General features: G+C 42.5%; 1 protein-coding gene across 2 annotated transcripts in view; it reads right to left on the reverse strand.

The window, feature by feature from the left end:
- Positions 1 to 1,751: 1,751 nt before the first annotated feature.
- Positions 1,752 to 20,171, reverse strand: part of LOC106581239 (seizure protein 6 homolog) — a 209,775-nt gene continuing 191,355 nt past the window's right edge. Inside the window, exons 7-18 of one of the 2 annotated variants that reach the window (XM_045703872.1) lie at positions 16,424 to 16,590; positions 14,906 to 15,100; positions 14,571 to 14,709; positions 10,438 to 10,634; positions 9,175 to 9,369; positions 8,222 to 8,413; positions 5,039 to 5,230; positions 4,870 to 4,908; positions 4,581 to 4,689; positions 4,101 to 4,206; positions 3,624 to 3,632; positions 1,752 to 2,985 (exon numbers count right to left, since the gene is read on the reverse strand). In XM_045703872.1, coding sequence (XP_045559828.1) covers positions 2,956 to 2,985; positions 3,624 to 3,632; positions 4,101 to 4,206; positions 4,581 to 4,689; positions 4,870 to 4,908; positions 5,039 to 5,230; positions 8,222 to 8,413; positions 9,175 to 9,369; positions 10,438 to 10,634; positions 14,571 to 14,709; positions 14,906 to 15,100; positions 16,424 to 16,590 — 1,570 coding nt within the window. In that variant the 3' untranslated portion in view covers positions 1,752 to 2,955. Of the gene's footprint in view, positions 2,986 to 3,623; positions 3,633 to 4,100; positions 4,207 to 4,580; positions 4,690 to 4,869; positions 4,909 to 5,038; positions 5,234 to 8,221; positions 8,414 to 9,174; positions 9,370 to 10,437; positions 10,635 to 14,570; positions 14,710 to 14,905; positions 15,101 to 16,423; positions 16,591 to 20,171 lie in introns of both variants that reach the window. The other variant, XM_045703871.1, reaches the window with a different exon arrangement.

The following is a 20,171-nucleotide window of genomic DNA, read 5'->3' on the forward strand; positions in this document are numbered from 1 at the left end:
GTTAACTACACCACCGTTTGCCTAGCTTGCATAATGTTCCCGCTTCAACGAGTTATCTCCCCCTCTATTGATGAATGACCACCGACGAAGCTTGCGAGCAAAACTACATTCCTCATTTCAATGTAGCCTACGCTATGGTGCCCTCGATCTATTTGGACAGTTAGATCAACGTTTTGCCCAACCGGCCGCCTGATGGCAGTATTATTCACTTTATTTCGTAAACGCCGCCATTTGCTATTTTAGGCTACACAATTTGAGTTTGAAGGAATGAGCATAGATAGTACTGTACATAATGTTGTCTTATTTGGGGAGTATTTGTCAGCATATTTTACTATAAGCACTTTTTGTCCAGTCCCACCCCCATTTTAGTAAACCGGGTGCCAGTCTGTCTGCTCTTGTCAAAAAGTTTTATCTATAGCGATGCTTCCTCGCCTTACTATATTTGGTTAGAAGTGGAAGTTCAGTGGCAGAGGAAAACGGTGGAACAAGACAAAACTGGATCAACATTATGCTTATTTTCTCACAGATCAGGAAACGTCTAATAACAATACAGGTTTCTGTGCCCCAAAAAGTAATTTGTTACGAACAGAGTCCACAACATTTTCTAGACTTGACTCATTCTCAATCTTTCAAGTTAAACCGCTCCCTGGTTGCAGTATTTTTGCTGACCAGTAGATGGTGCTGGTGCAACATGACAAGACAATAGTGTGAGCCACAAGTATACAGCGAGTCACAGTTTCCCCAGCAGTTATTAATAGATCTGTGCCAGTTATTCCCAATCGCTGTCTGTTGCAAATGTCTGCTGATATCAGAAAATGTTAGACTATTGTTCAAACATAAATTACCTGACTATAGATGGTACCAGACCACAGTGCACGTTGATGGTCTTGTCTACACTGGTAATCTTACCCAGGGTTGGTATAAGGGTCTATAGGGGCAAATATAATGTATAGGGAACAGTATACATTTATGTAGCCTATACAGGAAGACCACCCCTTCGCTACACTGGGCTTAAGTCTGCTAAACTCTAAACTACACACTAGTACACTACACCGGGCGTAAGTCTGTTACACTCTGAACTACAAACTAGTACACTACACCGGGCGTAAGTCTGTTACACTCTGAACTACAAACTAGTACACTACACCGGGCGTAAGTCTGTTACACTCTGAACTACACACTAGTACACTACACCCCCACAACGGACACGAGTCTGCTGCAGCTCCAAGCCCAAACCCTCTACACCAGGGCTGCCCAACCCTCTTCCTGGAGATCTACTGTCCTGTAGGTTTTCGGTCCAACCCTAATTTAGTGTATCTGATTCAGCTAGTTAAGGTCTTGTTGAGCAGCTAATTAGTATAATCAGGTGTGTTAAATTAGGGTTGGACTGAAAACCAACAGGACTGTAGATCTCCAGGAAGAGGGTTGGGCAGCCCTGCTCTACACTGTCAGAGGTAGCTCCATCCATGTATACTTTACTTACTTTGACTCATTAAGGAGAATAGGTCATCTGACAAAAACTTCCTCCAGTGTGCTCTGTTATGCGGTTTTCTCAACTTCTTTCTTGGTGTTATGCAGTTTTCTCCACTTCTTTCAAGGAAGTTCTTGCTTCTTTCAGCTCTGCTTTATTCATGTATACTTATCAGGGCAAATTCAGATGAACGACTCAGAGGGCAAAACAGTAAATTGCATCTTGAAGTGAACCAGTAATCCTTAATAAATGAATTAATAAGATTGTGTCAATTTTTTTTCTGAATAGTAACTTTATTGAGGACGTGTTTTGTTCATGAAGTGGCTTAATCAGTTTATATACAATGCATCAAAACGAGATTATAGAATTATAATATTGTCATCATACCTGTTTGTATGAATAAATATTATAATGTGACAATGATAAAAATAGAGTTTGAATGGTGATGTATTCTCCTACAGAATCAGCTATATTATTTTTGGCAAATACATTGCATCAGTTTTTGAGAATTCCCCAATCCACAAAACTGACTTCTTAAGCTTAACCTTCCCTGGTTTTCATTACAAAACAAATGGCAATAGAACTGACATACACTTTGCCATGGACTTTTCAGATGTTTGCCAATCCAATATCATTAATGAATACCTTTTAATCAGCATTTTGAAGGCATACATACAATTGTGAACAAAAACGTGAATGAGAAGAAATTAAATTACTTTTTCTTTGCATTACCAAATCTCTATTTTATGATCCATATGAAATCAACAATGTAATAATCTAAGCTGAACCAATGACGTATCAGAAATATACATGATATGAACATTGCTTAAAAAGGGCCTTTAATTTAAGGCACATTCTGATGTTTTTAATCATAGGAGGTTGCATTAAAAAAAGAGGTGTGTTTACATGTTTTTGAGAGGGTCATCTTTGCAATTTGGAGATACTGTACAAAAAAATGAAAATATGTTTCAATTGTCCAGTGTATTTGAAAGCTTTAAGAGTCGATCAAGTTATTATGATATCCCTCCAATCATCACTTGAATAATCTAGCTCTTTTGTGTTTTGCCTTCCCTCAAAATAAAAATGCCCTACAAGCTGTGTGAAAAACATATCCTGTTGTATTTACACATTGTATTTTTCGGACTACATACATTTTTCGGACTAGATACAGCATTTCCCATTTGTGAGGTTCCACATTGGACTGACGTCTTTAGGGTTTGTTCATATCAGGATACAAACTGTACAAACACTGGTGTTAGGCCATTGCTGTTGAATCTCTACAAAAATAATCATGTTTTCCAGTCTTTGCAGTGATGGCCAATTTCCACTGTGGGCTGGGCAGAGATATGTTCAGCAGACAGAGGAAAAGGTGGAGGCAAGTAAAGAGCGGTGTGTGTTATCGGTCAGTGGAGTGCAGACAAACTTCCACTAGGCAAACCGGCTTGAGACCAGACCTGTCCATGCTGAAACACGAAGTCGTGCCTCTAGATGGAAACCTCATACTCTCTTGTGTCCTGTGAAATGAGGACAGAGTTCTGAATTAGGGACAAGCTTGTACACAAGAAGGTATAGGGAGACTGAGAAGTACAGTAGACCATATTTCTACTATGATCACAAATGCCATTCCTCTTTTTGTGAACGAGCCATGTGATAACAGACATCTGTTTGTAGGCTATGATAGGGATATCACAGAGATACATTTAGTGTGTGGAGGTGGTCAGCCCAAACTGTGAGGCTTTTCCATTTTCTCCTGAGAGGAGACAATGATTTTGAATTGTCTATACACACCATTTACATACATCCAGTATATATTTATTTATATTTACTTTTAGATTGTGTGTGTATTGTATTGTATTGCTAGATATTGTTGGAGCTAGAAACATAAGCATTTCGCTGCACCTGCGATAACATCTGTAAAACTGTGTAGGCGACCAATAAACTTTGATTATATTTTTTATTTGATTTGAGAGGTTTGCCCATCTCCTCCTGACCCATTTTTAAATGTGCTCAACCTACTGTGGGCTTTAGTTCAATAAGCTCACAGTGTGTAATAGGTTCAGGCTGCAGAATCAGAGTGTGGAATTGATGAAGACTGACTGACAGACACACTGGAGGCTTAATAAGCAGGATGTAGCCTAGCGCTTGGTCTCACCTCGTTGTTCTTCAGGAGTGCAGTCATGGAAGTACAGAGAAAGAGACAGACATATAGACAGACAGATAGACAGACAAACAATCGGTATTCATAGCATGAAAGCATCAGACTTGGGTAAAATATTTTATAACTTTCAAATACTATTTGAACCCATGTCTGAAAACCATGTCATAGCACTCTGTCAAATAATAGAGCTTTGCATTGTCAAATTAACTAGGCAAACTTTTGTCTGTATCAGGTGTAATGAAATGGCCCTTATCAATGACTGAAGGTGAATGGAGTATATCTTTACACTCCTCAATCCTATTTCTATAACATCACTTAACGGGGAATTACATTTATATGGCAAACCAGATGGTGCTTTAAGTGCATCATCTCATACACAAATGACAGTGCCTAAATTCAACCTTTTTGGGGGCTTACTAATTCCAACAGGCATCTTAAAGAACGAGTGAATATCTCTATAACATAACGTACTGTAGCCTCTGTTTCGTAGAGAGAGCTGTCGAAGGTGGACTCTCGTGAGATGTGGTCATATGGTAAGGAGGTGGACATGGGAAGACACATAGGCTTCCCCTGAACCCTAGAGAACACAGACATAGTGTCATAAGGGCAGCATAGTATACTTACAACATTATTACAGAACCTGTTGGGTCTATGGCTATTGGTTAGACTCAGTGCTTGACTTGGGCAAAAGTTCACCGGTGCGGAGTACCAGCATCTAAAATGTTCTACTGCTTGAACTTCTGTTCTTCTTATAGAATATTAGTTAAAAAGCATTGTGGAGTTCCTACACCTAAATATAAACAGTACCGGCACCCAAGACGAGTACCAGAACCTATTTCAGTCCAAGTCAAGCACTGGTTAGTCTACTACAGTAGGTACTATGGATGATGATAGCTTTCATACTTTAAAAGTATTTTGTTTATCTATATAAAATATGCATACTAGACCTACTTGGAGAAGTAAAGGTAGATTCCGATGATGAAGACCATGATGAGGGCCACTGGTATAAAGACTGTTAGAGCTATGTTGGCTCCCTCCATGCTGTAGTCGGCACTGGCAACTGGTGGTAGAGAAATCAACAGGACACACTCAACTGTTATGATAACCTAAAGATGCATTCTTCAATGTAGCACACTTGAAGTTGCTGTGAAGTATTGTATTTCTTTTTATTACTAGGTCTTGATTTGATGTATTCATTTGAAAGATCTAACAATTACTGTGCAAATATGACGACACTTACCGTCTAGCCTGCGTTCATTTATAAACTCCATTGAGGAGGCTGTAAATAAATGAAAAACATCAGAACACAGATGTAAAAACATACAGACATATATATTGTTCATCATGAACTACTGTGAACTAAGCCTGTGTGAACTACACAAAGGGGAGTACATGTCCGCAGTTCCTACCTCTACAGACAGGGGGCAGGCTGCTCCACTGTGAAGGGTGTCCAGGGACACAGCGGAGGACAGGCTCCCCTAGCAACTCATGGCCTCTGACGCAGGAGAAGCGCAGCGTCTCCCCGGCCTGATAGAGAGGCTTCTCTGAGATCTGGGTGCTGTATGACGGGGTGCCAGGGTTCCTGCAAGGCTCATAGTTCACTGCTGAGAAAGGAGAGGACAGGACACACACGCAGACACACATACACACAGTCATCATATCATGTATTTTTCTAAACAGCTAGTAAAACTGCCAATCTAGCTAGTATATAACGTTCTGTGAAGCATATGTTTCTTAGAGCTTGGTGAGAGCGTGGTTGTCCTATGGTTATACAACCTCCCCACAATGTTCTGGGAATGGTGCAGGATACCAAGCTTGCACATAACGTTCTGAAAACCAGGTGGACATTTCTGTATTTCAGCATAGCTTTTACTCATGGTTCTATTCAAAGTAATGTTCTCAGAACGTTCAGAGAATGTTAAAGGTACAATATCCAGAAATCGCACCGCCAATTCCTGGTTGTTAAAATTCTAATATTTAGCATAATTTCAGTTTTTGTGACAAAACAAGCAATGTATCGTGTAGAGAATCGTCGTACCATCTAAACCGCTGTGAAATATATTTTCAATAATGAAAAATACTGTATTTTCAGTTGTTTGATGCAGATGTACAAAATCGAAAGTAATAGATGCAAAAACAATGTAACTTTTTGGGGGCGACCTGACCAAATGTATATAGAAATGTGAGTTATAGATATGTCATTCTCATTGGAAGCATGTCTAAAAGCGGTAGGTCAGATCTATGTGCGCTATTTCTATGCTTTTACATTTGTGTATTTAACCTTTATTTAACTTCCCATTCTTAAGTTTCATTTTTGCATTTACTTTAGGTTTTGTACACCAGATTCAAACAACTGAAAATACAGTTGGTACAATGATTCTCTACACTCAGTTGGTAGAGCATGGTGTTTGCAACGCCAGGGTTGTGGGTTCGATTCCCACGGGGGACCAGTACGAAAAAACAAATGTATGAAATGAAATGTATGCATTCACTACTGTAAGTCGCTCTGGATAAGAGCGTCTGCTAAAATGTAAATAATAAATAATGCACTCTGAGGGCTTGTTTTGTCACATAAACTGAAATTAGACGAATTATTCAAATTTTAGCAACCAGTAAATGGCACTGTAATTCCTGCATATTGCACTTTTAATGAAGTACTTGTTTCCTTTGAAATGGGGTCTCTTTGAATAGGCTAAAATGAACAGCTTTGTATTTATTTTGAAATGTTATTTTTATTGAACCTTTATTTAACTAGGCAAGTCAGTTAAGAACAAATTCTTGTATAAGTAAAATAAAACATGGCATGCTAGCTCCATCCTGGTGACGTAGCACTAATTCCATGGATAGAGAACAGAAGATCATAGGTTTGAATCTCACTGACACCATGCCGCAATAAAAAAATACATTTTCTTGCATGATTAATGCTTAAAGGGACTGATAGAAATGTACAGAATGGTTACCTGGAGGAAAACGGGGTAGGGTCATGCTTTTTCAATTTCAGTATTTTTTAAATCTAGTCCAGGGGACGATCATGTACTTTGTAATTGATGAAATTTCTATATTTCTCAGGGTTGTAGAATTAGTTGCTTATTAGGCTATATATCGATGTGTGCCCGATGCTGCCCCTCATCTCTGATTCTCCGCTGGGCGCGCAATATCAATTATGCCTATAGGCTATTTAGTGTAGTCTCAATCAAATGATCCATAGCCTATAGGCTACGAAGTGCATGCTCAGAGAAGCACAGAACAAAGCTGTATTTGTAAGATTGCTGCACAGGTTGCACACAGACTAGCCTATAGCCTATGTTCTGTTCAGTTTGAGAAGGAGAGCGCGAAGGCCGGAGGTCAACTTTGATAGCTCCCTACTACCATAATTGATTTGAATAAAAACAACGTTTCTTGCCCAAGATGTATTTATGAGAGGTATTGACTTCACAATAAGCCAGATTCAAGTAACTTACATTGTGGTGCTGAAACTTGAAGCAGCAGCCGCAGCACAATCAATTGGAAATGGACAGCTCATGGTGCTGAAAGTATGCAAATTTGAGTAGGCATAATTAATTTAAACAGTCTTCATTTTAATTAGACTTTACTAACAACAAGAGGGCTTTGTGTTGGAGCCTATTTCTTCCTAGTTAAGAAATAAGAGGCAGGCCTACCTGTTTGACAGACGACATTAGGCTCAAACTGAATAGGCTGCTATATCCATAGATTTGTCAGTCAATTCCTCCACCCACCATGCACTCTTTAAATAACAGCCCTTCACTGACACGGAGGTAGGCTAAGTTAAAACAAAGACTTGAATTGAGGGGGTATGAGAGGGTATGCCATAGGCCTACCTTTTTATTAAAGATAATGGCAAACTTCGCTTGGGAAGTAATCAAATTCTGTCACTATCAATTTATTAATCTATTCACTTTCTGTACAATAGATGTTTAAACCCAGACAACTTTTAGGGAAATACTTGTGACCTGCGAACCTTCAACCTTCTAGCCCGCAGTCCTGTTTTATTTATTTAACCTTTATTTAACTAGACAAGTCAGTTAAGAACAAATTCTTATTTACAATGACGGCCTACCCCGGCCAAACCCAGACGACGCTGGGCAAATTGTTCGCCGCCCTATTGGACTCCCAATCACAGCCGGTTGTGATACAGCCTGGAATCAAACCAGGGTCTGTAGTGACGCCTCTAGCACTGAGATGCAGTGCCTTAGAACGCTGCGCCACTCGGGAGCCCATCCTAAATGTGCACTATCAAAATTCCTGCATTGACATGTAATGCTTACAGGATGAAGAACAGTTTATAAAACTGCATATCTAAGATAATAAAACCTCCCAGAAAAACTTTTAGGGAACCATAGCAAAACGTTCTCAGAATCTCCCTGCAACCTAAAATGTATGTTCCCAGAACCGGCAAAATGTTCACTTCTGTTCTCAGAACGTTTAAAAAAACTTTCAGCTTTACCAACTTCATTCCCAGAACCAATGGGAAACCAAAAATGTATGTTCCCACAAAGTCCAAGGAACCATGTGTAGCTGGGAAGTGTGTGATGGACATGTGTTATCAGGCTGAAAAACCAGGGGGTACATACAGACACATTTGGGTAGCCTCTCACTCCATTTAGGTCCGGAGGAGCCGTGGTTGTAGCAGGAGAGCAGGCTGTTTCCAGAGAGGGTGTAGCCCTTGTGGCAGATGTACTGGATTGTGGAGCCTACAGTGAAACGCGGGCCGGACAACACCCTGCGACTGTGCTCCACAGTACCTGGGTCGGCACACAACAGCACTGACACACGCACACAGACAGACAGACAGACAGACAGACAGACAGACAGACAGACAGACAGACAGACAGACAGACAGACAGACAGACAGACAGACAGACAGACAGACAGACAGACAGACAGACAGACAGACAGACAGACAGACAGACAGACAGACAAAACAGAGCTTTACTCATGTGCAGTGAATACAATTTAAATTTATTATATTATTAGTATTTCACTGCTTATTTGTGGTTATCCGATGCGGCCAGAGTGGTGACTTTTTCTAAGTAAACCCTTCAGACATAAACCCACCGAGCTGGAGAATAAAGAGATCATCTCTGTGTCTCAGTCTCTCACAGCAGCAAACCACAAACCCAATCCTGGGCCCTGTAGGATAGGGGTCAGTGTGGTAATAATGTTTACGTGACAGACGTCCAAATGAGGCTCCAAACCCCTGTGTCCTGTTACCGGTCAGTGATGCCGTGCCTGTCACTGTGTGGGACGGGATCAGGACCAAGGACACTCTGTCACACTATCCTGTCTCTACTCCGCAGCATCCAGGTTGTCTGGATAGAACAGGAGTAATGTGTGGAGGAGCTGGAACACAGAGCCTATTCAACTCACTGATACGTCGGTTTACAGAGAAAAAGGATTGTGTTTTCAGGAAAGCAGTGAATGTTTTTACCCATCAGCCTCTGCTTTAGCCTGTCCTTAACTGAAACTGCCTCTCACACCTACAAAGCACCTTTTGTATGTGCGCATGTGTGTGTATGGTATTAACCTCTCTCACAGCTGGGCAGGTCTCCGCTCCAGGTCAGGTCCCACTGGCACATGAGCAGCTCTGTGCCCACCAGCTGGAAGCCTGGGTAGCACTGGTAGGTGACCACCGTGCCATGGACCAGCTCAGGGTGGGAGGTGCTCTTCCATCCGTTGGTGATCTCTGGGAGCTCCGGACACGTGTCGTTACGAGGTACCTCTGTATCCATGAAGGAGGGAGAGAGAAAAAAGGCACCTACTTTACAGAGCGCACAGAGCTGGAGTGGTGTGGTTTTGCATTCAAATGAATGAACCTCAGGACAAACACAATAGAGGACATCCATTTTGTGGGAATTTCAATCTAGTGTGAAAAGTACCATGCATGGGGAAGTCTATCTGCCAGGCAGCATGGTTGTCACTGCTCTAGCCACAGCAGAAGCCAGAGAGGGCAGGGCACCCTGCAGATGAGGCTAATGTAGACAAACACACGCAGTAATTGTGTTTGGGCCTCTGACGGGCACAATACCAGACAGCTGCACCACTTGGCTGGGCCTTGTTTTCCCTCTCAGTTAGAGGCATGAACAGACTACAAAACCACCTCTCTCTCTCTCTCTCTCTCTCTCTCTCTCTCTCTCTCTCTCTCTCTCTCTCTCTCTCTCTCTCTCTCTCTCTCTCTCTCTCTCTCTCTCTCTCTCTCTCTCTCTCTCTCTCTCTCTCTCTCTCTCTCTCCCCTTTGTCTGTTTCTCTCTCTCTCTGCCTTCTCTCTCTCTCCCTCCCTCCGCCTTCCCTTTGTCTGTTTCTCTCTCTCTCTCTCTCTCTCTCTCTCTCTCTCTCTCTCTCTCTCTCTCTCTCTCTCCCCCTCTCTCCTCCCCCCCTCTCTCTCCTCCCCCTCTCTCTCCTCCCTCTCTCTCTCCTCCCACTCACTCTCCTCCCACTCACTCTCCCCACTCACTCTCTCTCTCTCTCTCTCTCTCTCTCTCTCCCTTCCTCTTCTCTCTTTCACTCACTCTTCTCTCTCCCAGTCATCAGTATTCCGCTGCCTCCTCTTTCTTCCACTCTCTGCATGGAATTCATTGCATCTTATCAGATGTCTGCTTTATTGGTTGGCTCCGCTCCGGTGTCGTGACGACCGTGCTGATGGAAGGGGCCCCTCTGACCATGGAAGAGTGTCTCCTCCTCCTGAACCCTCTAGAACTCTCCTCCTCCTTACTCATCTCCCCTTTTCACTGGCCGTCTATCTCTTCAACTCTCTGTTCACACACTCTCGTAACTCACTCCGGGGCCTTACCAAAGAAGTGCACCACAAAGCCGTTGCCGTAGCCGTAGATGTTGGTTGCCGGGTCAGACTGGAACTGGATGGTGACGTCGGCCATGGAGGTGTAGATTTTGAAGTGTGGCCGTGAGCCTCCGTACTGGCCCAGCACCTTAGCAGTCAGGTCATCTCCATCATAGAATGTGAGCAGGTCGTTCTTCCCTATATTGAGGCTGGAACACCAAGAAGGAAAATGTATTTCACCGTGCACAATGAATTGGCCTTCACGCACACTCTCACATTACTAGCTCATTTGTCCTATAGTTTCTTTGTCATTGTTTTCTGTATCTGTTTTAAAAACTTGAAAGCACCCTCATTAAAATACTTTTCTTGCTTTGAGATGTTCTGTTTTACTTTTCCATTTACTTTGGAGCGCCATAGCTCTACTGACAAGAAAGTGAAAAACCATGTGGTAATTTTTTCCTCTCCTTAAGCACCAGGACGGGATGTGAAGTAGGGAGGAAATGACTCTCCGCCAGAATAGGGAAGTGACAAGTTACTTTTTCCTGTCTCTAATTAGTCACAAATGGCTCCTGATAAAATTCATTACAAGGCAAGCAATTGTACTATTAACCACTTTGGAGTTTAACAGAAAAAAATACTGAAAAATCTGAGCGATAAAGAGAGTTGGTGCTGTAATGCAGTCGTGTATCAGTAGTGTATTGTATGACATGAATAACAGAGAGTGTAAAAATGTCTCAATCTTGTCAACTTGTTTACACTCTGTGAACGGAGTTCAGTTTCAAGACATTAAAGATATGATGCACACACGTCTTGGCAAAGATCAGGTGTTTCAGACTAATGAAATATCCGCACAGCTTAGCCTACCCACTGGGCTCAGACGTCAATTCAACAACTATTCCATTTTGATTAAATTTCATTGAAATGATGTGGAAACTATGTTGATTCAACCAGCGTGTGCCCAGTGGATATTTTCTGCTGATGCATCTGTATTGGAACTCTAGAAAAAGCTACATCTGCAGTAATTCATTGACTATTGAAAATGCATCTCACCTCAACAGAGCGGGACAGATTGAGAAATTGTATCAGCTTGCATAAAATTAGTTGTGATCGAGTTAAACAAGCCTTTGCATAGCTGTGCTGCCGTATCTGCAGAGAAAATCAATCATGCTTTCTATTGTGTGGCAGTGATATGATTTAGTGTAATTTAAACACAGGCTCAGATTGACTCAGCCCACAGGCCTACATGCCTGCCACCATGTTCCTTCACAATGCATTATCTCAGACAACTCATCTGTACTCGCATTCGCTCTTCTCCACCACTGAGAGAACTTGACATTTATGTCCAGTACAAGTTTCAAACTAGTTTGAGCAAAATTAATACCCCTCAATACAAATCCCAATTCGACTAAACACAGTTATTTGGGTGTCATGATGGCTCCCCAATGGTCATTGGACCATTCTCCTTTCATCTCACCCCTGCACCTCTTAGTTCCCAAACCTGAATTAATGTTCTGATGGAAAATCCTGTTTCTAATTCTCTCCTCTCTGGCTTGTGAGATCTTGGCTGGACAGGGATCCAGATCCACTGCCCTTCACTCCGACTCAACTCCCAGTGCTAGACTAACATACAGTATCCAGACTAGCAGGCTCAGAGTCACACTTATCAGCGATACTAGTGATGGAATAAGCCAATGAGTTCTCCTGCCAACTTCTAGCCCTGGGACGCAAGCCTAATCAAGATAAGTGCTAGAACTAATATTTGATGCATAAAATATCCTGTCGCTCTTTTCACTAAATTCTCACCAAAGGCAAAGCACACTTTAATGGAAGCCAATATGGAAACTACCAGAATGTCACGTTCGTCGTAAAGATGGGACCAAGGCGCAGCGGGAATGTGTATGCTCATCTTCTTTTATTTAATGCGAAGAAAAGAAAACGAAACAAAACACTTAATCAAAACAACAACGACGACGACGACGACGACGACGAAAAAAACCAGTCCTGTGAGACATACAGCTACACATGGAACAACTAACCACAAAAACCCATAGAAAAACACCCCTAGTAAATAGGACCTTCAATTAGAGGCAACGAGGAACAGCTGCCTCCAATTGAAGGTCAACCCAATAAACTAAACATAGAAATAGAAAAACTAGAACGAACATAGAAATATACCAACATAAAAGATTAACCAAAAAACCTGAAACACATAAAACAAACACCCCCTGCCACGTCCTGACCAAACTACAATAACAAATAACCCCTTTACTGGTCAGGACGTAACACAGAATCACTGTCTGTCTTTCAAATCCTATTTAACTTGCAAACTATTTCAGTGAATGTGTACGTGAATGTATGCATGCATGTGTATTTACATTAACTAGAACTGCCAAAGGTCACATGCATGCGTGTTTGTGTGCAGGTGTTTATTCAGAATTTGTATTTCTGATAATCAAAGTTCATCAAGGCAGAGGCACAGCTTATTCTCATTCCCATACACTCCTAAACACTATTTAGGCGTTGGAGCACTCCATCAACATTTGGAGCATCTGAACTTAGGCTGCTGAACTACACCCCAGGTGTACCCTCCTCCACACCTGCATGTGGTTCACAGCCCCTCCTCTTGCACCTGAGCTCTTAACGAGCACCTAGCTAGTACTCCTAGTTGGTCGGGATTTACCAGTCGTCATTAGTAGGGCCCCTGAATGAGTGTACCAGCCGTCATTAGGGCCCCTGGTCCTGTGTGATTGTGGGAGCGGTGAACAGGATGCTGGGCAGTGATGAATGATTATAGAGGAATAAGATTGTTCTCATTACCGTGGTAAAGTGTTCCTAAACCCTGGTAACGAGCTTTAGGAAGGCACACTGTGCAATGGTGTTTCAGAATGCTGGCGTGACTAGTGGGCCAAGAGGGAGGCATCAGCCATGGTATATGCAGGTCCATGGCACAAGAGTCTGTGTGTTCAGATTATCAGTGACTGGGCTCCAAGCACAATCACTCTTTGTGCAACCCTGGTTTCATCACTATGATCAGAGACTGAATGCTTTCCTTGAGGATATACTGAAGGATAACAGTGGTTTGAGTGATGTCGTTAAACTGAGATTGCAGATGTTAGGTTCTCATATTTCCCCTTGTTCACCTTTCAGTGTGTGCTGGTATTGATGTTCACATCAAAACTGGAGGAAATGGAAAGGAAATCCTGTAGATTATCCTTAGATAGCCTTCTCTCTGTCTCACCCACATGCACACTCAGGCTGAATTCTCATCAACGTTCCAAGGTTGAGCTGAACGCTCTTCACCAGTGTCCCTGAAAGTCAAATCTGCACAAATCGCATCCCCTCTAAATTAATAGGAAATTCATTATTTTGACAGCTTCTTGTACCAAACATGGAGGATGCCATTTATTACAATGCTTCAGAATGTACAACCACAGCTGAGGCGTTCCGAAGAGAGAGAGAAGAGAAAAGAGCAAGAGAGACAACATATGCAAATGAGCCAGTTCTTAATTAAGGAAGCCAAATGATTGTACGCATGGTTAATATATCAGGGTCTGACACAGCAGGGTCTTCTGTTCCCAGCCTTCACCTGACATCACTATCAAGGAAAACACTAGCTCCTCTCCCCTGCTCTGCTCAAGTCAACCTATCTGATTCAGCAGAACACACACACACCACCTCTGTCTGAACCCCTGTGAAATAATTAGTTTCCTTTCCAGTTGGTAATTAACCTTTGTCTGCTGCTACTTATGTGTCCCATCCAAGAGCAACATATTATTTTATCTTCAGACCTTTTCTTTTTTGATTTGTTTAACCAGTCACAGTGGGGTAGTTTTTTGCACTGGCGGTTTGTGTTTGAAGTCGGGGCTGTGTTTCTACATCAGCAGTAAAGCTTCTCCTAATGATCTGAGTGCAGAGATCTGCTGTAGAGCTCGTGTGAGGGTCAAGATTCTTACAAAGGTTAGAGCTATTCTGTGGTGGAATAGTTCCTCCACTTGAACAGCTATGGGAAGGGGATGTGCAGCCAGGACGTTGTTTTAAAGGGTTCCCATAGCTAACATTCTTTTTCTGCATCTGCATAAAATGTCATATCTTATGTTCAGGAGAATCTGTAGTGTAAAACAGTAAGAGATAATTAAGATACCTACACTTGGATGTCTAGCATGATCCTCCTGTCTTCCTCCACGTGAATCCCCCAGATGCAGTCCTGGCCGCTATCGTAGGCCTCTGGCCAGTTAGGAGACAGGACCACTCCAGCAGAGTCAGTCATCTCTCCACTGCAAACAGCTGTAACACACACACACACACACACACACACACACACACACACACACACACACACACACACACACACACACACACACACACACACACACACACACACACACACACACACACACACACACACACAGTAAGCAAAAATAATCTGTGCAACAATATCATATGGCTAATTTCCTGCACAGAACAAAAACACACAGCATACCTCTGCAGGCGGGCTCAGTCTCGTTCCACTGGGGGTTGTTGTGGTCCATGCACTCAATGATGACAGAGCCCTGCTCCAGGGTGTAGCCAGGGTCACAGGTGAACTCTACCACTGTCCCCACTGCCCACGTGCTGTCATTACTGGTGAAGTTACCGTACTTGACGAACGGCTCGTAGCAGTGGCCCACTGCAAACGCTGTGAAAGAGAGGATATGTGGATCAACCACAGAAAAAAGGCCAGACTGTGTCACTGAGCCCCATGTGTGCCATAGGCAGTGGGCCATTGACTTTGCTGACAGCGAGCCGCCCGTTAGCTCGCTGCCTATCAGAGACGGAGCAGACCCAGAGGTACATTTAATTGGTGGTCTGCTGCTTCAACCCACTGACTGACATGTAATGGTTTCAGGATGAGAGGAGCACTATTAAAGCAGTTATACACGGTGTCAGATTGAACAGGGTAATGATGTTAAAGACAACCCACACACGGTCCATTAGAATAAGCAGCGCTGCTCTCTTACAGCGTAATCCCATTTGCTACAGTAAATTGAAGCCCAATACAGATTAAATTGATCTGATTGGATAATGACTCCAGGACCTGTAATGTGGCTCTGACTCCAAGCTCTGAATAGCCCTTTGAAAAGCCACATATGAGTTGCCACATAAGTAGAGAGGATGACTGGGGATGAGCGTAGAGAAAAATGTAACATTTGAGAGTTTGAAGCTAAACTGGTCAGAGCAGAGGACTTCAATTGTTATGTTATGTTTAACTTATTTCCATTCCAATTATTTCTAGGAGGGAAAGAAGAGGAGAGGGCCTGAGGCAGTGCCTTTTGTCCACACCAGGGCCTGGAGGAGTCTGCGTGATGCATTTCTTAAACAACAGTTTTTATCTCCACTAATTCTACACTGCTGGACTGTGTGTGAGGGAAGTTTGAGTATCCTTGAGTATCAATCAAATCATTGAAATGTATTTATGAAGCCCTTTTTACATCAGCAGATGTCACAAAGTGCTATACAGAAACCCAGCTTAAAACCCCAAACAGCAAGCAATGCAGATGTAGAAGCACAGTGGCTAGGAAAAACTCCCTAGAAAGGCAGGAACCTAGGAAGAAACCTAGAGGAACCAGGCTATGAGGGGTGGCCAGTCCTCTTCTGGCTGTGCCCGGTGGAGATTATAAGAATACATGCCCATTAAGGCCAGATTGTTCTTTAAGATGTTCAAACATTCATAGATGACCAGCAGGGTCAAATAATAATAATTACAGTGGTTGTAGAGGGTGCAACAGGAGTAAATGTCAGTTGGCTTTTCATAGCCAAGTACCCTTTCCAAAGACCTGAAGACTTGTGTTAGATACCCATGCCTAGTCTTGTGGCACACAGGGAACCGGCCTTCTACCCCAGTCAGTAACATTGGTGCCATGACCTGGATGGGTCTCTGTGAGATGGAGAAGGTCAAAGGGGGGGCTAGGGGTAACCGAGACCTGAAGACTTGTGTTAGCTCCCTTGGGGATGTGTCTACCTTGGTATCTGATGGCGATGCCGGTGGAGGTGCCTGCACCGTCAGTGGTGAGCTCTATGAAGAGGGATCTGGAGGTGCTCACCAGGCCCTCGTTGGGCAGGTACTCCACCTCATATGAGTCATACAGCGGAGGAGAGTCAATGTTGTTCCCATTTTTTATCAGAAGCCTGAAAGAGAGAAATGAAAACACATCAGTAGCTGGTTGGATTTCTAAGACCTCGTAATATGCATGGTGGGCACGTTCCTAATGAGACGAAGAAACAGGAAGGAATGTGATACGGTAGTACAGCATTGGGCTTGACTGTTCTGCATATAAGGCTGATGATATAATTCAGTACAGCTGAGGAGCTAGCCTACTGACCTCATTAAAAGTCAATTTGTTATTGTCTCCAGACACAGTGGCTACCACTCATAAAAACAACATTATCTCAACTCAAATAAGCATATCCTAGTCAATTCAATGAATTCATTTGAAGCACACTCTTGTGAAGTGTTATATTGCCTTACAAACATTCACAACAGCTTATAGATGCAGTCACATAGCATTATGATTCCAATAAGGAAAATAAATATAAATGCAACATTTTTGAAGATTTTACTGAGTTACAGTTCATATAAGGAAAAAGGAAACCGCACACTGCTCTTGATAGTATCACTGATATTTAATAAGCTTACGTATCGGCCTAACGGCCTTTGTCAGAGCTTTTGTGAGTTTTCTGAAAACAGCACCTCTATGTAGACCTAGCCCCACCCACATTCGTTCCACGCATGGAAAGGGTTTGGAGGCAAAGGAAAAATAAATAAGTGCTACCAAACATAACAATATGCATTTCACAAATACTACAAAAGTGTATAAATAAGACGCATTGAATATGTACATAAAACCACAATGAGGACATATCAAGTTTTCATTAATCATTGGGTACGTCATACGAAAACATCAGAGTAATCTTAAATAGGGACATATTTCAAATTCACAACATAACATATACATAGGCATTTCCTCATTAAGTCCTTTAGGAAAAAATGTCTGGAGGGTAAAAATCCCAAAACATTCTCTTTTACTCAGAGTATTGTTAATATCACCTCCCCTGTCTGATATCTTAACTTTCTCTATGCCACAAAATCTAAAGGTATAAATGTCATGTTTTAGGTCATTAAAATGTACTGCGACTGGATAATCCCTGTCGTTTCTCCTGATTGAACTTTTATGTTCACTAATTCTCTGTTTGAGAGAGCGGGAGGTCTTACCAACATAGCAGAGCCCACATGGACATTTAATAATGTAAATAACATGGGTGGTGGTACACGTAATGATATTGTTTATTTGAAACCGTTTTCCTGTGTGGGGGTGGCAGAAATATTCACACTTCATCATATTGTTGCACTGTGCGCATCCTCTGCATTTATAGCTACCATTTGGTAGAGGGAGTAAAAGAGCCTGGCTGATTTTCTTTCGTGGCTGGCAGTTGGCATGAACCAATTTGGTGGATTTTTAAATTCAGCCGGCAAAGCTGGGTCCAATGATAAAATATGCCAGTGTTTCTTGACCACAGCTCCCACTTTCCGCGAATTCAAAGTATATGTGGTTGTGAACATTACGGAGTGTTCTTTTGCTTTAGCGGGTCTTTTTTGTAACAATTCATCTCGTGTTTTTCCCAATGCCAAATGAAGAGCTTCATCCACACATTGTGGCGAATAGCCTCTTCTTAGAAACCTAATGCGCATCTCCGCTGCTTTTTCTAGATAATCATCTTTGGAGTGGCATATACGGCGCAGTCTGAAAAACTGGCTTCTAGGAAGCCCTCTTTTTAATGGCTCAGGATGGAAGCTGTCCCCCTGTAATAGAGTATTTCTGTCCGTTTCTTTCTATACAGAGTTGTAAACAGGGTTCCATGTGATTTCTCAATCCACATATCGAGGTAATGAACACGTTGAGTGTCACATTCAATATAAAGAAATCAGTAAATTGAAATATATTCAGTTGTTCAGGCTGTTGATTGTGGCCTGTGGAATGTTGTCCAATTACTCTTCAATGCCTGTGCGAAGTTTCTGGATATTGGCAGGAACTGGAACACACTGTCGTACACGTCAATCCAGAGCATCCCAAACATGCTCTTTGGTAGACATGTATGGTGAGTATGCAGGCCATGGAAGAACTGGGACATTTTCAGCTTCCAGGAATTGTGTACAAGATCCTTGTGACATGGGGCTGTGCATTATCATGTTGAAAAATGAGGTGGCACGACAATGGGCCTCAGGATCTCGTCACAGTATCTCTGTGCATTGAAATTGCCATTGATAGAATGCAATTGTGTTCATTGTCCGTAGTTTATGCCTGCCCATACCATAACCCCACCGCCACCATGGGGCACTGTGTTTACAACGTTGACATCAGCAAACCGCTCACGCCATACACGTGGTCTGCGGCCGGTTGGACGTACTGCCAAATTCTCAAAAACAACATTGGATACGGCTTATGGTAGAGAAATTATAATAACATTATCTGGCAACAGCTGTGGTGGACATTCTTGCAGTCAGCATGGCAATTGCATGCACCCTCAAAACTTGAGACATCTGTGGCATTGTGTTGTGTGACAAGACTGCAAATTTTAGAGCGGCCTTTTATTGTCCCCAGCACAAGGCTGACCTGTGTAATGATCATGCTGTTTAATCAGCTTCTTGATATGCCACTCCTGTCAGGTGGATGGATTATCTTGGCAAGGAAGAAATCCTCACTAACAGGAATGTAAACAAATTTTGGCACAAAATCTGAGCAAAATAAGATTATATGCATAAATAACATTTATGGGATCTTTTATTTCAGCTCATGAAACATGGGACAAACACTTTACATGTTGCGTATATATTTTTGTTCTCTATAGTTTCACAATGACAGTCCAAAAATAAAGTAAGAAGGAGATTCAAGTGAAATGTTTCCAATTATTTCAGTATTTCTGTCACAGTATCCACAGAAAATGGTGCCCCTCCTCGGCCGGGCGGCGCTCGGCGGACGTCGTCGCCGGTCTACTAGCTGCCACCGATCTATGTTCTGTGTTCGTTGTGTTTTGTCTGTTTAAGTCCGCACCTGTTTCCGTTTTTGTAATTAGTAGGGGGGGGGGGGTATTTAGTTTGTTCCTTGTGGTTTGTGTTTTGTGCGGGATTGTTTATTCGTCAGTGGGCAGGTCTGTGAACGTTTTGTGTTTTTGCACATTTTTCCCCAGCGGATTCTCGCTAGAGGAACGTTATATTTGCCGGGCTGCGCCCCGTGCGTATCTTTGTTTTCTCGGGGTTAAGTGTGGTCTCTGGGCACACCCTATGCCCTTTTGTTACGCCGAGTGGTTTTATCGGTGAAATAAATATACCGTTCTACGGCACAACTGGACTACGTCTCCTGCGTTTGACTCTGCCTTTTCCTCCTGCCTTACAGAATCGTGACAATTTCAGTATTTATTTGTCTCTCTTTCTACCATCCTCTAAAACTATTTTCTCAAAATGTAATTTCCATTCTGACACAGAGACACAGATGTTCCACTGGATCTCTACCTCAGATGATGAGACAATGCCTGGAAGTGTATCAGAGGAATGGACTGGTAATATGACATGTGTGACAACAGAACCATGAGCCTGCAGTGAGAATCAGGTCCAACTGTCACAGAGACAGCAGTAGGACTCTGATGGGCTGTTGACTGCTTGTTGAATGATTATTGTACTCAAGTGAACATTTAGACCTGGATAGTGTACTGGA

This window comes from Salmo salar, chromosome ssa20, assembly GCF_905237065.1.
Source record: "Salmo salar chromosome ssa20, Ssal_v3.1, whole genome shotgun sequence".
Taxonomy (NCBI): domain Eukaryota; kingdom Metazoa; phylum Chordata; class Actinopteri; order Salmoniformes; family Salmonidae; genus Salmo; species Salmo salar.